The 20,743-nt window shown below is 33.4% G+C and overlaps 1 protein-coding gene across 1 annotated transcript; it reads left to right on the top strand.

The window, feature by feature from the left end:
* Nucleotides 1-727: 727 nt before the first annotated feature.
* LOC110108569 (probable protein phosphatase 2C 33) lies at nucleotides 728-20,503 on the top strand. Its single transcript, XM_020839255.2, has 6 exons — nucleotides 728-956; nucleotides 1,089-1,550; nucleotides 12,866-13,249; nucleotides 13,343-13,460; nucleotides 19,387-19,610; nucleotides 19,731-20,503. Exons 2-6 carry the CDS (start codon nucleotides 1,266-1,268, stop codon nucleotides 20,160-20,162), a joined length of 1,443 nt encoding a protein of 480 aa, XP_020694914.1. The 5' UTR covers nucleotides 728-956; nucleotides 1,089-1,265; the 3' UTR covers nucleotides 20,163-20,503.
* The last annotated feature ends 240 nt before the right edge of the window (nucleotides 20,504-20,743 follow it).

Raw genomic sequence — 20,743 nt, 5'->3', positions numbered from 1 at the left:
TATTTGAGAAACATGCTAAAAAATTTATCTCATATGAAATTACTCTAAACGAGGGATAACCTATTCGTAGACTATTAATTAAACTTATATGTCATTCAAAATTGATTAGAACCAATTTAAATTTGGCTTAATTCAAACTTATTTGAACCAAAGTTCATATCATTTGTCATTCTCACCACAATAGTTTGAGACTATCCCGTCGTTGTTTGCCTCCAGGGACGTCGTTAGTCCCATCGATGCTTTCGCTTAATGTGCTCTCAATGCAAACCCCTATTCTCTTTTATACACTGTTGGTCCCATCAATACCTACTTGTAGCATAATCCTGATGATACTTTTTCGTGTGATTTTAATCGAGGCTTGAATTAGAATCATACATGAATTTGAAATTGAACCAATTTGAAAACTTCAACTTAAATCAATAATTTATAAATATAAAAATAAAATTTCATCTAAAATAAAATTTAAGTCATATTTGTTCAATTTTGACCAATTACTTACGTAAAAGATATAAAAATTAAATTTTCATGCATGCCGGATGGATGGCAACTTCTTAAAAGAGGGTTGGAATTATAAATTATAAATATTTAAAAAATTTATAAGTAGTCTAAAAATTTATGCCTCGGTAATCTCTTTAAAAAAATATCCAAAATGGTTGGCTAAATATGGCGACGTGTGGAAAAAAAAAATTATATATATATAATTATATATATATATAGGCGGAAGAAGGGCGAAGTAGAGCGAGGTTAGAAGAAGAAGAGAGAGAGAGAGAGAAAAGAAGGAAAAGCAAGAATCAGAAATATGGAATGTGGCTGATCAGGTCAAGGAAGACTAGGAAGTCCTGGACGATAAGTTTGAAATCGAATCCGTATGATACAGATCTCTCACTCTCATGACCTCTCTCCTCAACCCTTTTTGACCCCTTCCAAAAGCCCGTCTCCATTCCTCCCAACCCGAGGTAATCCTTTGAGATTCTCTTTCTACGGCCGGCACAAATTACTTTCTCGTTTAATGCATCACATCGATTGATTCTAGAGATCTTCTCGCGAAGCATTTTTGACCGATTTTGTTGGGCTTTGGCGATTTCAAGGTGGATCTCTCCTGAATTTGTTATTTATTTTTGGGGGAAAGAGGGGAGGGGCGAAGATTCTATTGCCCAATAGGGTTTGTTGATTTGATTGTTTCGACGGAGCCGTCTATAGGAAACAGGGGAGTCGGCTGTCTGGCTGGTCTGGAGTGCATACTCGGCTTAATCAGGGCCCTAAACATGGGTTCCTGCATGTCGTCTGACGGCGGCGGAGGTAGCAGAAACAGCTTGACCCCATCGTCGCCGGGCCCCGGGTCAACTGGTGTGGGATCGAAGAAGGCGAGTAGGGTTGGGAGGAAGAGGCAGGGTTCTTCGCGGCACTCATCCTTTGAGGCGATAGATGGGGAGGATCAGATTCACCGAATTCCTGGAAGGATGTTTCTTAATGGTGCGAGTAAGGAAGCGTCCCTCTTCACCCAGCAAGGAAAGAAGGGGACTAATCAGGATGCCATGGTTGTTTGGGAGGTATGTTTTTTGGAATTATCCAGCTTTTTATTTGTTTTGCCGGAATTCTTGCTCATGTAGCTTATTGTTCTATAGTGTTTTATTTGTTAATTTTTAAATTTGAATCACTTGAGATGCTTTGGGAACAGTTAGTTTTTTTTTCCAGAATTGATGGATCATGTAATTTAAGCGCTTGGAGATGTTATTATGTTTCCTGCAGGCTTAAGCTGGTTCTATTCTAATAAGCAGATCAGTTCCTTTCCGAATTTTTGCATCCTAGTTTTTTTCCCCCTTTTTTAATCCTTTTTTAATCTTATTGCAGCAGATGTTGTTACTTTTGGAAACCTTTAACATCATTTTATGCTTGAAGTTTTATATATGGCAGGCATGCAAAGGCAGAAATCTGGTTGGTGGAGTTTTTGCTTTTTATTATTTTTCTTTTCTTTCTTTTCTGCTGTCTTGGCCCCCCAGAGATTCCACCTTGTTTGTCTTCTCCTCTATTACGGTAGTTTATTTTGATTTTTCGCCGGGGATGTGCTGTACATGAGTGGCTGTCATTTTTTTGTGGCAAAATATTTATGAGTCATTCATTTTGCGTTTGGCGATTTTAATCATTTATATTCTTCACCAAAATTGATGGGGTAGGGCATAGTGGAATTTTGGTTTAGGGTTTTTTTTAATGGTGATTTTAGGTTTTTAATGGAGTTTGTGCGTAGTAGATTTTTGGATGTGCAGGTTGTAGCGGTTGCATATGCAGATCAATATTATTAATGAGGTTGTTAATTAATATACTAATAATAAAATTAAAATTAACAATGATAATCTTAGTAATTCAGATAACTTACATAATAATAATAACAACATTATAAACAATATTTAATACATTTTTTAGAAAATAATATATACCACAATATTTTATCCACGTATATGCAACAACAACATCAAGCCTTTGTCCCACTACGTGGGGTCGGCTACATGAATCCTTTTTCGCCATTGTGTCTGTTAAAAGTCAAATTCTCATTTAAATCTAATAAAGAAAGATCATTTCTAATATTTTCTGACCAAGTCTTTTTAGGTCTACCTCTACCTTTCTTAACATAAGTCAAATTTAATTCCTCAAATTTCCTAACCAGGTCATCGGAAGGGCTCCGTTTAATGTGACCAAACCATCTAAGGCGTCTCTCTCTAATTTTATCTTCCACTGGAGCTACTCCAACCTATTCACGTATATGCTCATTTCATATCCTATCTCTAAGGGTAAAGCCACTCATCCACTTAAGCATCCTTATCTCAGCAACACTTAACTTAGTATTATGCTTCTCTTTTAATGGCCAACATTCGGCACCATAAAGCATTGCAGGTCTCACCACCATCTTATAGAATTTTCTCTTAAGTTTGACGGGGACTTTTCTATCGCACATCGAGCCCGATGCATTCCTCCACTTTAACCATCCAACTTGAATTTTGCTGATAATATCCTCATTTATTTCACAATCACTCTAAACAATAGATCTAAGATATCTAAAACGTGTATCTTATTAATGACTTGATCGCCTTAAGTCACAATCCCTTCACTAGGTCTATTGCTACTAAAATTATAGTCCATATATTCAGTTTTAGATCTACTCAAGCGAAAACCTTTAAACTCTAAAGTTGACATCCATAATTCAAGTTTACCTTCAACTCCCTCTCTAGTCTTATCAACAAGAAGAATATCATCAGTAAAAAGTATACAACAAGATACATGCTCTTGCAAATTTCTAGTGAGAACATCCATGACTAAAACAAAAAGATATGGACTTAAAGCTGATAGTTGATGTAATTCAACCGAAATAGGAAAATACTTGGTCAAACCACCTTGTGTTTGAACGCAATAAATAGCTCCTACATACATATCTTTAATGATTTGAATATAAGAATTATTAACTCTTTTCTTTTCAAGAACTCTCAATAGCACTTCTTTTGGAACTCAATAAATATCATACGTAGATCCTCCTTATTCTCTCTATATTTCTCCATAAAACCTCTCAATAAATGTATGGCTTCCATAATAGACATACCCGACATGAATTTAAATTGATTTTGAGAAACATTAGTATCACGCCGCAAGTTATGCTCCGTAACTCGCTCCCATAGTTTTAATGTATGACACATTAATTTAATTCCTCTATAATTTGCACACTCTTGTGCATCGCCTTTATTTCTTAAAAATAAGAATTAATACACTCATTCTCCACTGATCTGACATCTTTTTAGTCTTCAAAACAATATTAAAAAGTTTAGTAAGCCAAGAAATTCCTTCATCTCCTAAGCATTTCCACATTTTTATTGGAATATCATCAGGTCCAACAGCTTTTCCACACTTTATTTTCTTTAAAGCCTCACTAACTTTGATTTTACTAATACGCCGATAAAAATAAAAATCTTTATTCTCATTTAGGGTACTAAAGTCACTAAAGTTAATCGTCACATTCTTCATTAAAAAGTTTAGCAAAATCTCTCATCCATCTTTATTGGATATCATCTTTTAAGAAAAGTACATTTTAATTTTCATCCTTAATACACTTCACTTTAACTAAATCCTTACTACTCCTATCTTTTTGTTTGACTAACTTATACATATATATTTCTCCTTCTTTAGTATCTAATCTATTATATAAATCATTAAAAGCTAATCTCTTTGCATCACAAATAGTTTTTTTAGATTCCTTACGAGCCTCTCTATAACATTCCCAACTATCAGAATTTTTATATCTAAACTAATTTTTATAACAAATCTTTTTATTTTTTATCTTTTCTTACACATTTGAATTCCACCACCAACTATTTTTACTATTAGCAGTATTACCCTTCGAACTCTAGACACATCTTTTGCAATATTCTTAATATCACTAGCCACTTTTTCTCACATAACATTAACATTCTCATGCACAGACAAAATCTTAAGATCTAAAATCTTATTTTCAAAAATAGTTTTGTTAATATTCTTTAAATACCCCCACCTAATCCTAAAAAAATATTTTACTTTAGTTTTAATTTGTATCTAGTAATGATTTTAATAATAGTAATAATAATAACAAAGCTAGAAAATAATAAGAATATTATTAATCAATAAAATAAAACTAAGAAGAATAATAACTACTATAATCATAATAATATAGTTTGTAAAGCAAGAACAATGATAATACAATTAAGGGAAATTTATATACATACCACTTTATACCATCTTATTTACATATCTAACGTCCAAAAGGTCTGAGTCCATCTTGAGACAAAGAATATTTTTTATGTTGAAAACTTTGAAAGTGAATAATGGGGCTGGTTGAAATAATTTCACTATATAAATAGGGAGTTACAATGGTCCGCCATTCCCTCTTGTTAGAGAAGGAGGGATACAAGGTTTGAACTATTGGAGTGGTTTATTGTGAAGGTGATGGAGAATATTGTAAAATGGTTAAAGGTGATGGGAGTTGGTCAATAATAGATAAGGCGAAGGTGGGCGTCATTATCAGCTAACAGCAAAAAGGCGAAGGTGGTTGTCATTGTTGGTTGGCAATGGACAATGACTGACAATGAATGTCGATGTTGGTTGACGACTAGCAGTGAAAGATAGGAGAGCATAGGCACTGATATTGGACGGTTGGAGGCGACAAGAAATGTTGGCATCAATCGACGATGATCGAAGGTCGGTGATGTCAATTGATGGCTGGTGGTGTCAGCTGATGGTTGGCCATGGCGTCAGTTGATAGCATACCATGGATGTTGGGGTTGGTTGATAATAAGCGGACATTAGTATCGATTGACAAAGCTTTGGAATTCCCTTCTATGGGTCTAATGTTTCTCTTCCTCTTGAATCCTATTGTAATATATTTAAATAATGATTATTTATATATTAAATGATGGTGTTATAGTCATTTCTACTTGAATTCACGAATCCAATAAGCTATTTGAATTAATCGTTTTGATTATGCAGTATTTATTGGACATCTTAGTAACTTGATAATCTTGAAATTGGATGGTCTTAAGCTTGTCATAGTTGTCTCATCAAGATGCTTGTTTCTACTATAAGCATTTAGTTTGCAGTGGTCATTTGATCCTCTACATGGCCTCGATAAGTTTCTAAATCATGCTTATGAGTACTTGTTTGAGCCATTTTAGACTTGGATCAACCTAATCATGGTATCTTTTGATTGGTCTCACCAAATTGCATTGTTTTGAGTATACATTTGTTGAGCGGAGTTTAAACAATCTCAGAATAGTTTGTTGAAATTGGCCTCTATGAGATTTAAATCTTCATCAAAATCCATTTTTTTAGATGAAGGTTCTTGTAATATTTTAGGTTACCACAATTTTTCAGGCATTAAAATCCGTGAATCAAGAAATACTTTGGGACATGAAAATGTTGAGATGCAAAATCATAATTGGGGTAAATTTCAAGGCATGAAAATTCCCTATATAGTAATGTGAATCTCTATATGGGCTATGAACCAATTAATACTTTTTTACTCGTAATTTCTTTTGGGATAGTAATCATTGAAAAAAAAAAATTTTTTTGACTCCAATTTCTCCAAAATGTCTTGAAAGTGCTCCAAAGACTTTGTTGAAGTTAGAAAGTGTTAAATTGACTTCAAAATGTTGAAAAATGATCCAATAAAACACAATGCCTAAAAAATATAATTTATGATTAATGTTATGTAAATATAATTGATTATTATTAAGCACTTAATGCAAATTTCACACACTTTATTTCTTTAGGTGTCTTGTTCTTTTGTTTTCTTAAAATATGAAATTCTGTGTTTGTAAAGAGAGTGCCTAATAAAATTCGCAGAATACTTCATTACTACCAAGCTAGCTAGTATGTAAAATCATTATTGTTTGAAGTCGGCATAATTGATGATAACTTGGCATAAATATCAAGCAAAAGAAGCACAATAAGGGTTCACTTCTAAAATTTCTTGCTATGGAACAAAATCATATATTATTATTATTATTATTATTATTATTATTATTATTATTATTAATTTCTTATCTTGTTTTGCTTTAAAAAGAAAAAAAATGTAATAACGTAAAATATAATTAAAAAAATTCCTCTATTTCCTCTCAAAATCTTAAAAACTCAAAAAAGGGTTTAGCAAATATAAAAAATTTTCTCCTTGTGCATTGGTTTTTCTTTAAAACAGGCCCAAAATTTACTTGTAAGATCTATAAGTGTGAGCAAAAATCAAGGTTCATATTAACTGCAGCTCCAGTCTTCCTTTGAAAATGAGGATGATTGTCCTCATTTGGATGTATTAAGTTCAAGGAAAGATGTCTGAGGTTTTTAATCCTTGTGGCGCCACTACCTTCTTCTACAATTGGGATTGACATTGATTGTTTTGATGGCTTTGATCAGATAAAAGGTGTTTGAGGTTCATAATATATGCTTTGAAGATCCAATCTTTCTTTAAAATTGTTGGCCAATTTCCCTCATGTGAATGGATTAGATCCAAGGAGAGGTCTCAAAGGCTTATAGTTTTTACGATGAGGTTTCATCCTTCCTCTAAAATGAAGTTGATTGCTCTCATTTGGATGAATTGGATTTGAGAAGGTGTTTGAGGTTTATATTCCCTGCGACAAGACTTCAATCTTTCTTTGAAAACATGATAAGTTATTCTCAGTTTAGGTGGATTAGATAAAAGAAGGGATGTCTGAGGTGGCGATTCTTCTCTTAAGAAAAGGTAGATTATCTTTGTTTGGAAGGCTTATATTTGAGAAGTTTATAATATAACTTTCCATTAGTGAGGTAATGTGGAGATGCGGTGAAATAAGATTGCTCTAAGAAAATTGATAGTTTGATTGAAACCCAGTTTTTGTGATTTTGATCAATTCTGGATGTTCTGTGTGATTTTCCTTTATCATTAACATTTTTAATTGAATCTTTTTAATGTATGATATTTTACATATGCTCACTTCTCCAAAAAAATTTCGCATGAAATTCTATTATTTTAATTTTCAAAATATTTTCTTTTTAGGATTTTTTGATGTTGAGATTGTAATGTTTCTCCATTTGATGAATATATGGCAATCAAATCATAATTTTAAAAATTCTAAATTTTTTGTGCATTTTTTTTGGCATTGTGAGTTGTCTCCATGAATTTTTTTCATGCCATAATAAAGGCATTTGATATGAAAGAAAATTAAAAAAACCTGATTTGTAGAATCTACCACTTTACTGATTGCGGAATTTGAAAATTTTTTGCAACTTATATGCTTGTTGAAATTGGGTAAAATTTTTTGAGGAAAGTCCTCTTAGTGTATTAACAATTTAGAATTTTTTACAAATAGTTTTTCTTAGAAAAAATTTGAAGTGGTTGTTGGTTAACAATTTGGCATTACATTATTATCGTAGAAAATCCATTGAGTCAAATGAGCAAGCTTTCTAATATTCTTATCATCATTAGAAAGAGTGCATCTTGATTTATGTGATTACATGGGTTTTTTAGATTTTTGCTTCTAACCCTTAATCATTACTTTGGATTAATGATGAATATTAGTATGACAACTCTCTCTTGCCCTTGAGAATGGCTTGCAGTGGTGTTAGAAACGTGCTGTGAATGAGTTGAAAAGCTATATCAAACTCTTCTCCCTGATTTAACAATACTTAGTTGAGCATTATGTATAAATGATTTGATATAAGCGTGCAGAATGGTGGCGGTCATCAATATTTATTCTTTTTCGCAAGTGATTCTTAGGTGGAACCTCAAAAATGCTTTTCCAACAATATGTTGGTTTTATAAAAACTATTAGATTGGTTAAAGTTAACTTAGCAAAGGAGAGGATGATCCATTGTTCTTTAAAGTTAACATATCTTTGAAAAATATTAAAATTTGGAAAAGAATTTGTACTACTACTTTGCCTTACAGGATGAATGTATTTAAGTTTTGATGGATAAGTGAGATTATGTACCTTTTGAGGCGTGCTTGTGGCATTTTTGATGAATCGAGATATTATCTATCATTTGCTCTCATTGATACCTAATAAATACCGTCCAATGTTAGCTGCCCCTGGAGGCTTCTTTATCGAGATGCCTTTCGGGATTATTAGTATAGGCCTTATCTACTACAGCTTATTCTAGAGGGACTTTTAGTGAGGGCATTGTCTAACATTATGTATCTTTTGAGACATCCTTACTGGCATGCCTTTTAGGATTTTTAGTGGAGACCCTGTCAACCACTAGCCCTTATAGGGACTTATAGTGAAGATCCTATCTAACACCAACTATCTTATGCGACTTATGTTATCTGAGTTGAGATTAGTGGAGACTCTATTTGCCATTTGTCCTCGTAGGACTTTTAGTAAGAACTCTATAGAACATTAGATACCTGTTGAGATTAACACCTTATGAATTTTTTGAGTAGAGATAATGTCTGCCACTTTTTGTATAGGAAATTTTAAATGAAAAAATGAGATATAATGATGATGACATCCGACCTTGGAGAGTCTACCAGAGGCGTGGCCGTCGATCTACGGTCACGATTGCATCGCTTTACTTTTGATTATCATTGTATTAGATATTTAGATTTATTATTGATGTATTAATTTATGAGTTTTATTGTGCTTTTCCTTTTATGCCCCCATTTGAGGGCCTAGTCATGTGTATGCTCTAAGGGTAAGTTGGTCGTTTTATTTTCTTCATTGTATTGGCTATTTAAAGCCTCATTCTCCTTCTTTAAGGAGCTAATGAATGACATATGAATTTTTCAACCACTTGTTTCTTGTGAGGTTTGTGAGAGAGTTTTGGAGAGAACCCTAGGTGAGAGGATCAGATCACCCACCAACCACAGGAAGCGTTCAGGCTCAGCCCCCCCCCTGCTCAACAACTTACGAACTTTAAAAACAAGCAGAATTTCAAAATTACTCTTATAATAAAATTTTGTTCTGGGGGCAGCAGCGCCCCCTTGGACCCCCGCAGACCGGTATATTGTTTTATTATTGGTAGTACAAATAATTTTTAAAATAAATCTTCAAATTCATAGTTGACATAATATTTTATTATTTTTGTCATTATTTATAATTTTAAATTAATTTATTTTAATCATTTTGAGGCTTACGCCTCGCTTAGAAAAAACGCCTCGATTCCCGATTTCGTCTTTTAAAACATTGAAAATACTATTTAATTTCAAAAGGACACGCGTGTCCGATATGCGTGTCCATTGAAAAACAAAAAGAAATCCAAAAAAAGATGCATCGTATTTACTTCCGCGGCTGCGAGCAAGGTTCTCTCATTTTCGAGATGGATTTGAGTCTCTTGATGATATGGAAATATTAGAAATTACTAAACTTTCACTTGATGAGCCTGAATTAGAAACTATGATATTTATTGAAGATGATATAGAAGTTCAAAGACAAACCACTGAAGAAGCTAATCATATCATTTTTCCTATTGGATAGTTGAAACTTCATGTGCTAGACAATTTATGTTTATGCTTCTGCTGTTGTATTAGACATTTAATGCTTACTTATATTTTGATATTATAGGCTACAAGGCTACGAATGATGTTGTTGTCATTTTTTTTGTAATTTCAAATATTGCTTTGATTGTTTTCTTAATTTTTATGTATGATTTATAAATTATGATGTCGTGTCCGCGCCGTACCCGTATCCTATATTTTTAAGAATTGACGTGTCCCGTATCCGTATCGTGTTGTATGCGTGTCGCCGTATCCATATCGGTGCAACATAGTTTGAGGTATATGATGATTTGACAAGAAAGATATAGGTGTTCTATAAATGATAATGTGTAAACATATTTGCAAGAAAGTAAATCTTGTTATGAATGAAAATATAATTTTTTATCATTGATTTAAGACATAGAAGAGATCTTAATGAGATATAAATTCTCTTAAAAATCCTAGTAAGATGGGGTGTTCTGCTTATTTCTTAAAGTGCAATGCCCAATGAATTTGTTGTGACTTCTATGAAAATCACAATATAGAGAAGAGTTTTTTCGAGATCGTTTCAATGGGTGAGGCTGGTGATAGGCTTTCATCATATAAATAGTTGATAGAATAGTGGTATGTGAGCAATTTAGTGGCTTGAGTTCTCCACATTATTTTTTTGATTGAGCGAGTCAATGATGCTAGGTTTTTTTTTTTTTTTTATACTTAAAAGGAAATGGAGATCGGCTGTTTGAAGATCCATGAAGGATATATAATCCCACGGATATATAATCCCACAAGCTAGCCTTTGAGTTTTCTTGACTTCCTGAAGTCACTTATTGCAGGATAAATTTTTATAAGAGCAACCAATGGCTCGTTGGTTTGTTAGAGGTGACATAAACATGTTAGTAATTGCTTTCCCCTTATCTCTCCTATACCCCTTAGCACAAGGAACTTAATTTTTAAGTAGGAAATATATAAGATTGTCGTGAAGTTGAATGGGAGGTTTATCAAATAACACATCACAGTTCGAGCCAATGTCTACCACCATGAATTGAACTAGATGAGTTGACTGTAAAGGATAAAATACCCATCAATTACATGTCATCTAGGGCTTTTGTAGTATATGTGAAAGGAGAGTCCTAATTCTAATCTGGATAATAAGAGAATCTTGAGGCAGATAATCTATCCTATCAAAGTTAGAATTGCCAAAAGTAATTTTATTATTTTCTTATATGTCTTTTTGAACATGAGAATCTATAAGTTGTGTTGGTACTCCTATGGTAGTATTGATGGTCCCGAGGACTTCCTTAGCCAGGGTGACAGGCTCTTATAATCTTCTTTGTTGTAAGGTCGGAGACCTACAGACTGGTCTTACAAATAGCTGTCCAAGTATCTTTGGAAAGTCAAATATTTGACCTTATCCTTTAGATGAATACATTATTCTATTGAATATTCATTTGAATGATGAAAATGACATATAAAGATTGATCCTCACCATCTGGGTTTTATAATGGCTTTGACTATTTGAGGTGTTTGACATTCTATTTTTCCATGAGGATGTTACGCATAGATGCATTTAGCGGGTGCGGACATGTGTCTGATATTATTGATGGGACCATCGAGGTTGGTGGGAACTGTTGCTCTCTTGGTTTTTCCTATTTTCTCCATTAGGGAGGTCATCCAGTCTCTTGCTACAAGTTCTTACATTTGTCTGAAGGTTGCTCAAACTATTTTTAGCGAGCATTGATAGCTTCGTTGGCCATAACTGAGCCTCAACACAGTGAATGTGGTCAGTGTAAGAGTCGTTTATATAATTATATTGTATATTAGTGATGAGTATATGGACAGGATGAAGGCTGGCAATAAAGACCCCATAGTAGTTTGAGAGTAGCTCCCTGGATTTGGTGATTTGAAGAGAATGTCCAAAAGTATTCCTCAAGGGATTTCACTTTATTTTGGCTGTTCCTAGAAAGTTGGGAGGAATATATGATTATGCAATTTGCCATGAACTGTACCTTGACAAATGGCTTAGTAAGATTTAAAAGCCCTGAACTCTACTCAAGTTTGGATCATGAAACAATGAGTTAGGGGAATGTTTAAGCACAATAAAATGAATAAAATTGCCATGAAAGATGTAGAAGAAATGAACTTGCAAGCCCTCAGCAGATTTTCTTCCATGTTTCTCTCTGGTAGTTGATCTCACTTCACCCATCTCCTTTTCTTGCTTTTACCCCTCTCTCTCTCTCTCTCTCTCCATCTGATGCTAGCCCATTCTCTTTTGTTAATCTCTCCTATTGCACTCGCCGCTCCATCTCCCATTCTGCGTCTCTCTTTTGATCAAACTCTCCACCACCATAGCTCATCCTTGTTTGTCGTGAGTTGTGTCTCACCCCTCTTTCCATCTCGACTTACATAGTGTTGCATGCTTATTTCAATTCATCATGGAATGGAATTAATGTTGTCTTCTTATCTAATTTCACATCATAAGTTGTGTACGTATTTAGTGGGAGCTTCGATCTTACTGCAGTAGCTGATTTATTTGATCAACTCAAAATTGACTTGTTCATATAAATTTATTTAGATAATAACATGTGATTTATTTATAACTTAATCAAATATTATTTGATCAAAATTGCTCTTTAATTAACTTAAAAAGCAAAATAATCAGGCCTTAAATTATTTACATTTAGTTAATTTAATTAGCCTATTAATCAAACTTAAATATCTTTTTAATATTATTTAATTATTTATTAATCATGCTTAAAGTTTTTTTTTTTGAGTCATTACAGGCTCCTAAACATTTTGCCCTTTTTGTTTTTTTGTCAGCTAGCTCTCTTTGATGAATTTCTGAATTTTGTGCGCGTCAGATTTAATTTCCTTTTGGCAACTGTGAAAATGTTTATTTTGTGCTTGTAGAATTTTGGTTCAAGGACAGACACAGTTTTCTGTGGGGTTTTTGATGGACATGGGCCATTTGGGCATCTGGTTGCAAGGAGAGTGAGGGATTGTCTTCCTCTTAAACTGAGAGCTAATTGGGAAGTGAACCTGGGAGGTGATGAGTTAAAACGGAACAGCATTAGCACGACAGGAAGCTTAACCTCAGAAGAAACAACATCTATATTCTTAGATGATGAATTAAAGGCTTCCAGTGATTTTGAAGAGGAGAAGCTTCCAGAGGTCTTCACCACTCTGAAGGAATCATTCTTGAAGGCATTCAAGGTCATGGATAAAGAATTAAAATTGCATCCAAATATCGATTGCTTTTGTAGTGGTACAACTGCAGTCACCCTCTTAAAGCAGGTTAAGATTGTTTTATGATTATTTTGTCTTCCTTGTAATGAAACTGCACAATCTTTTCTGAACTGGCTTTTTCTGCGTGGACCTGCACTATAGGGTCAAGATCTTGTAATTGGAAATGTTGGAGATTCAAGAGCTGTTTTGGGTACTAGAGATCACAATGACAGCTTGGTTGCAGTTCAGTTGACTGTAGACCTCAAGCCAAATCTTCCTAGTATGAACTTCAACTTCATGTTCTATACATATTCCATTATATGTTTATGCACGTTCACAATTTCTTGTTTTTGGCAAGTAACATAAGATTTTTCCTCATTAGCTCTATCGGAATTGAAATAGCAATATCTCACTCTTTCTTAATTTCTATCTGATGAATATATTTTCTGTGATTTATATCATGGAGATGGTAAATATTTAGCATAGACTGACTTTTATTTCTGATAACAAACTAGCCACCAATACGATTGATTCAATGACTTCTCCCTTCAATTAAAAGAAAGTATTGTATAAAAAGGTCACCTTGATATTCTGAAAACACTGGCAATGTCATTATTTTACTTCTGCATTAGTTATTAACTGTTGGTCATAAAATGTGATTAATACCATGCTGTGTATATTGTGCTTTCTTGTTCGCTTTTTGAATACCCCGTTACTCTTCAAAAAAAAAAAAAAAAAAAAAAAAGAATACCCCCGTTGGAATTTAATTATTATTCTTATTTTTTTTCGTTTTGGAATTTAATTATAATAACAGGATATAACTGTCTTTAGGGCTACCTTTTTTTTCTGAAGTATCAACTGTCATATGAGCAAAGAGTTGTGATAAACCAGTAAATGATGTTGATAACTTATATATTCCTTGGACTATAATAGTTTGTATTAATTCAGATTCCATCATCTCTTTTAAATTTTCTTCATTGATCATCTGTTGTTGCCAGGTCCCAAATCTTGGATGAGAAAAATGGTGGACTGCGTTAAGTAGTCGTCAACCAACGTAAAACTTGTTAAATAATTATGACATGAATCCTTTAATACTTTGTGTTAATGCTAAGACGTTCCCTGTAAGTGACACTCTGCATGACCTGAATAAAACGAGAAGTGTGTAAGGGTTGCTGCACCGACGCCCGGATGCAGTGTTAAATAGGCAAGGGTTCCCACATCATAGACAAATATGAGCAAAAAAGCTAGTATATTAAATTAGAACTAGGATAGGAATTTAGAATATAGGTTTTCTTATAGGTAAATTAATAGAATTAACATATATTATGATGCATATGAAGATAAATATTCTATGCATTCTGGAAACTAAATGGGTTGAATAAAAGACTAAGGAGATTGATAGTTTATGATTAAAGCTATGGTATTCTAGTAGGAGTTATAATAAAAATGGTGTATGTGTTATTATAAATAAGAGTTTGAAAGATAATATTGTAAAGATTAATAGAATTGGAGGTAAAATTATAGTTTTAAATATTATTGATGTTAATATTATTAATATTATAAGTACTCATGCACGTCGTGTAGGTTTGCATATATGTTTAAAAGTAAATTTTGGAATGACTTTGAAAAATTAATATAAGGGATACCTCTTGAAGAAAGAGTTCAATTGGATAAGATTTAAATGGACATGTTAGTATAGAGGTAGATGATTTTAAAAACATTCATAGTGGTTATAGGTTTGGAGCGACTAAATAAGGTGGTAAGATCATATTAGATTTTGCTCTAGCTTATAGTTTTATAATTATTGATACTTTATTTAAGAAAAGATATGAACATTTCATCACTTATAAGAATGAATATAGTAAAGAATTAATATAAGAAAAATAGATCGTTCAAATTACAAAGATTATAAAGTTATTCCGAATGAAAGTCTATGTATCCTACATCGCTAATTAGTTTTAGACTTTAACATGAAGGGGCAAAATATGAAAAATAAAATAAAATGTTATTTAGGATTAAATAGGGGCATTTAAAGAACATTAATAAAAATATTTTTGAGAGTAAGATTTTAGATCTTAATATTTTGTTTATGTATGATGAAGCTAATATTATATGAGAAAAAGTAGCTAGTGATATTAGGAATTTTGTAAAAGATGTGTTTGGAGTATCAAAAGGAAAAGTTTATTATAGTAAAAGTTAAAAGTAGTTGGTAGTGAAATCAAAATGTGCAAGAAAAAATAAAAAATAAAAAGCTTTGTTATAAAAATTGGTTTGTGTAAGAATTTTGAAAATTAAGAAAGATATAAAGAGGTTCGTAAGGAGTTTAAGAAAATAATATGCGATGCAAAGATTTTAGTTTTTAATTATTTAATATAATAGTTTAGATACTAAGGAGGACAAAAGATATTTGTAGAAGTTAGTCAAACAAATAGATAGGTGTAGTAAGGATTTATTTCAAGTGAAGTGCACTAAGGATAAAGATCAAAAAGTGCTTTTATTAGAAGATATTTAATCAAGGTAGATGAGATATTTTGCGATGTTTTTCAATAAAGATTGTGAGAATACAATTGATTTTAGTGATCTTAGCATCCTAAATTAAATTAGAGTTTTTTAATTTTATCGACGTATTAGTAAAATTGAAGTTAGAAAAGTTTAAAGAAAATGAAGTGTGGAAAGCTATTGGACCTTATGGTATTCTTATGCATGTGTGGAAATGTCTAGGAGATGAAGGAATTTCTTGGCTTACTAAAATTTTTAATATTATTTTGAAAACTAAAAAGTTGTCAGATGAGTGGAGAATGAGTTTGTTGATTTCTATTTTTATGAATAAAAGTGATGTACAAGATTGTGCAAATTATAGAGGAATTAAGTTAATATGTCATACTTTAAAACTATGGAAGAGAGTTATGGAGCGTAGGTTATGATGTGATACTAATGTTTCTCAAAATCAATTTGGATTCATGTCGGGTAGGTCTACTATGGAAGCTATACATTTATTGAAAGGTTTGATGGAGAAGTATAGAGAGAATAAGGAGGATCTACATATGATATTTTTTTATTTAGAGAAAGCATATGATAAAGTTTCAAGATAAGTGATATGGAGAGCTCTAGAAAAGAAAGGGGTTAATAATGCTTATATTCAAGTCATTAAGGATATGTATGTAGGAGTTATTATTTATTTTCAAACACAATGTGGTTTGATCAAGTATTTTCCTATTTCAGTTGGATCACATCAATGATCAGCCTTCAGCCCAGATCTTTTTGCTTTAGTCATGGATGTTCTCACTAGACATTTGCAAGAGGTCGTACCCTATTGTATGCTTTTTGTTAGTGATATTATTCTTGTTGATAAGACTAGAAAGGGGGTTGAAGGTAAATTGAATTATGGAGGTCAACCTTAGAGTCTAAAGGGTTTCGCTTGAGTACATTTAAGACCAAATATATGAGTATAATTTTAGTAGTAATAGATCTAGTAGAGGGATTGTGACTTTGTTAGATCAAGTCATTAATAAGAGTACATGTTTTAGATATCTTGGGTATATTGTTCAAAGTGATGGTGAAATAGATGGGGATATTATTAGTAGAATTCAAGTTGGTTGATTGAAGTGGTGGAATGTATCGGGCTTGTTGTGTGATAGAAAAGTCCCTATTAAACTTAAGGGGAAATTTTGTAAGATGGTGGTGAGACCTGCAATGCTTTATAGTGCAGAATGTTGGCCATTGAAAAGAAGCATGCTATTAAGTTAAGTATTGGAAAGATGAGGATGCTCAGGTGGATGAGTGGCTTTACTCTTAAAGATAGGATACAAAACGAGCATATACGTGAAAAGGTTGGAGCTGCACCAGTAGCAGATAATATTAAAGAGAGTCACCTTAGATAGTTTGGTTACATAACATGGCGGCCTTTTGATAACCTGATTAGGAGAGTAGATGTATTAGATTTGGCTTATGCTAAAAAAGGTAAACGTATACCTAAAAAGACTTGGTTACAATATATTAGAAATGACTTTTCTTTATTGGATTTAAATGAAAATTTGACTCTTAATAGGAGACAATGAAGAAAAAAGATTCATGTAGCCGACCCCACGAAATAGGATAAAGGCTTGTTGTTGTATCATATTTCTTATTACAATTTTTGAGAAACAGACGCATGGTGCAGTGAAGCAATGTCATTTTGGCTTTGTTATCTTGTAGCTCTTGGTCTGATCCCATCATGATTGATGCAGTTATTGTGAATGAAACATGTTGAATGTCCTTGCATTCTCTTAAAGATTCACTAGTATTTCTCACCATTTGTGGGTATAATTATCATAATTTTTTACAAGACTTTAGAATAAATAATTATATTTTATTATAATATTTATGTAGTATTTATATTATCCTAATAGAACTTTTAATAGGAAACATATAAAGTTAAAGAATAATAGTTTCATAATAAGTTACAGTAATCAACGAATTGATGAATTGGAAAAATAATAATTGCAATTGTCAATAGATAGATGAGTAAACAACATGCATTAATGAGGTGGCAACATAAGATGAAGGAAAGTGGGTGGAAGTCTTGTTGAGTCTGGGTCTCACTAGGTGGAAATTTTACGTGTTTCACACTCCTCGGGCTAATGAATGGATGTTATTGCTTCTTAGCTTGATTTATAATTTCTTAATGACTATCTCTAATAATTCTTTGGTGAGAATGAGTAAATTGTTCTCCTATTATACTCTTAGCAAACCTATTTTACTTCTTTTTGTGAGCTCCGAAAATTTTGTGCCCCGGCCTCTCAGCACTCTCTTTATTTTTTTTCTTTTTTTCTTTTTCCAGTAGGCAAGGATAGTTTTAACGAGCTTAGGTTCCGGGTGAATTTTTAGAAGGAAGATTGGATTTTTTTTTATAAGACACTATCCAAAGATTTCACCCTCATTTTGTGAGGATTTTATGATATGAGTTTTGGTTTCCTATAGGAGCAAGCCCCTATAGTTAATTACCCTCCCGGTATAGCGAGAACTTTCGATTAAGTCTAGTCGTTAGATAGGTCGCATAGGTTGCAAATCTAACGTATAATAGCGACAGTTTTAGGATTTGAGTTTGAATTTTAAAGTTTATCATCATAAACTTAAAACAGGTGATGGGAGGAGCGAAGATAAGCCCGATCAAGATCTCATGGTTTTGTCGTCCTTGGCTATCATAGTCCATGGTCTACGTAGTCAGAGAAGGTAGTCGACCCAACCTGACAGAAGGCATCTTATCAACATCCATGTGTTGCTTCATCTATAAGAATACCTTGTGGACCTGGGGTGGTGTTTGTCTAAGGGGATGTATCTGAATCAACCTTAGTTGATAGAGAGCTTTATGTCTATCGAATATATCGTATGATTCATTACTCATGGGTTTGACGCCATTAGAGAACATACGGGCTTTGGTCGTGATCATAATATAATGGTGTCATTTTGCGGTAAAATTATCCGATAAGAGGGCACATGCTATGTCCCTTCTTGCGCCTACAGGAAATCAAAACTCAGATCATAAAGTCCCCTCAAAATGAGGGCAAAATCTCTGGGTAGTGTCTTATTTCAAACCAAATATGCCTTCTGAAAACTTACACCATAACTTAATTTGTTAAAATTCTCCCAAAAGCAGTGGAAGCCGGGGCGTGAATTTTGAGAGCCCACAACCAGCCTCAAATTTATTGTATGGCAAGCCTTTGTCAGACCATTTATTTATTTTTCTATTTTGCTTTGAGTTATTTCCTGATGAGTATTTTGTAGAATCTGGTGCTAATGTGATAAAGCTCTTGCTCATTAAGAATCTGTATTCTTACTTGTTTGCCTGACTTGGTGCAATGTGGTCAAACATTTTCCATCAAAAACCATAGTTGCTGAAATGCTGAATAAATCGCAAGAGTTAACGGTGCTCATAAATTCGACTTCCCAATTGTTTGGCGCTTGTGGTCGCAGGTTCTTTTAATTAAGGATGGTCTAGAGATTAACCTTTTGACTTTCTTGGTATTAGACTTGCTAAGAAGCTTATGCCTGATCCCGGATGCTATGGTATTTAAAACGGAAAAATTGCATTAACTGATAATGTAAACAACTGTTATATATTTTCATTGAGATGTTGGTATCGTCAATCTTTCTGCTAGATGTTGATATTCTGGTTCTTGTTCCATATTGCATAATTTAAATTAGAAAATCTTCTTATTGATTCACAGAAGAAGCAGAGAGAATCAAACGATACAGAGGGAGGGTCTTCGCTCTTCGGGATGAGCCCGAAGTAGCTCGGGTTTGGTTGCCAAATTATGACACACCAGGCTTGGCTATGGCTCGTGCTTTTGGAGACTTCTGTCTCAAGGACTTTGGCCTGATCTCGGTGCCTGAAATTTCCTACCATCGCATCACTGAGAAGGATGAGTTCATTGTATTGGCTACTGATGGGGTAATGCAATGGACTATAATCTTTCCTTTGTTATCATTTTTTTGTAAGCTTGTTTCAAACTGCGAGACAATCTGTTAGTTCTCATGAACTGTAACTTCTTGTTTGCTAACTAATCCTCAGATCTGGGATGTGCTCTCCAACAAGGAAGTGGTGGACATTGTTGCTTCCGCCGCAGCTCGATCTTCAGCTTCCCGTTCCTTGGTCGAGCACGCAGTTCGCGCATGGAGGTTAAAGTACCCAACCTCCAAAGTAGATGACTGTGCTGTTGTTTGTCTGTTTCTCGACACAGATGAACCCACATTGAAAGAATCATCAACCGAAGCGCTAGCTACAGATATTGATAAACAGGATCCATCCACTCTGAATAGCTCCCCAGCTATCTTCCCAGGCCAGGAAATCAGGTCTAGCTCACCTGAGAAGCTTCCTGCAGCCATGGATGGCGACGATTGGTCGGCTTTGGAGGGGGTAACCCGGTCGAACACCTTGTTGACCCTACCAAGGTTTGCTGAAGGTGAGAAGCAGCTTTCTGCAAGAAACAAGGCTAAGAAGTGAAGCAGCTGGCATGTTATTTTTGCTCTGTTGATTTTGGCAAAATTATGAGAGCAGTACCGACTTTATTAGTGCGTTCGGGCGTTCTCTTTCACCTTCTTTCCTGCTGTTCTTTGTACCATTCATGAGTAGGATTGGAATTTTAGTAAAATCCCAACTCAGTCATCACTGCAATATGTTCTATTTCTTTCTGTTATATCTTATTGTATCATTGATTGTAATCTCCCTTTGTTTTTAATTGTGTTAAGATGTTCCAATCAGTAGTTCCTGATATGTACTATTTAGTTCATGTAAAAATGTTCTTTTCTTCACCCTCGCAATATTGTTCATTCATTCTGCACAAAGAGAATTTTACTGTGTCTTGCCATATTCTATGTAATGGTGATTTCAGTCTAGCTATTAGTTTCCTATTGAAAAATAAATAAATCAATTATGATTTAAATTAGTTCTATTTAATTTTAAATTGGTTTTTATTCAATTTATTTTGGATTAATTTTGATTTAAAAAATAAAATCCTTCCTATCAGAAATGATAAAATCATGATTCCATCATCTCTGTTTTTCACTTGAGCCTGATTTAACTGT

This window comes from Dendrobium catenatum, unplaced genomic scaffold (genome assembly GCF_001605985.2).
Source record: "Dendrobium catenatum unplaced genomic scaffold, ASM160598v2 fragScaff_scaffold_923, whole genome shotgun sequence".
NCBI lineage: Eukaryota > Viridiplantae > Streptophyta > Magnoliopsida > Asparagales > Orchidaceae > Dendrobium > Dendrobium catenatum.
Note: the sequence above shows the minus strand (reverse complement) of the source record. Positions and strands in the feature narration are given on the sequence as shown.

Coding starts and splice junctions, on each gene's coding strand:
- LOC110108569 (XM_020839255.2), top strand. CDS start 1,266: ATGGGTTCCTGCATGTCGTCTGACGGCGGCGGAGGTAGCAGAAACAGC. Junction 1,551..12,865: donor ATGCCATGGTTGTTTGGGAG/GTATGTTTTTTG, acceptor TTGTGCTTGTAG/AATTTTGGTTCAAGGACAGA. Junction 13,461..19,386: donor CCTCAAGCCAAATCTTCCTA/GTATGAACTTCA, acceptor ATTGATTCACAG/AAGAAGCAGAGAGAATCAAA.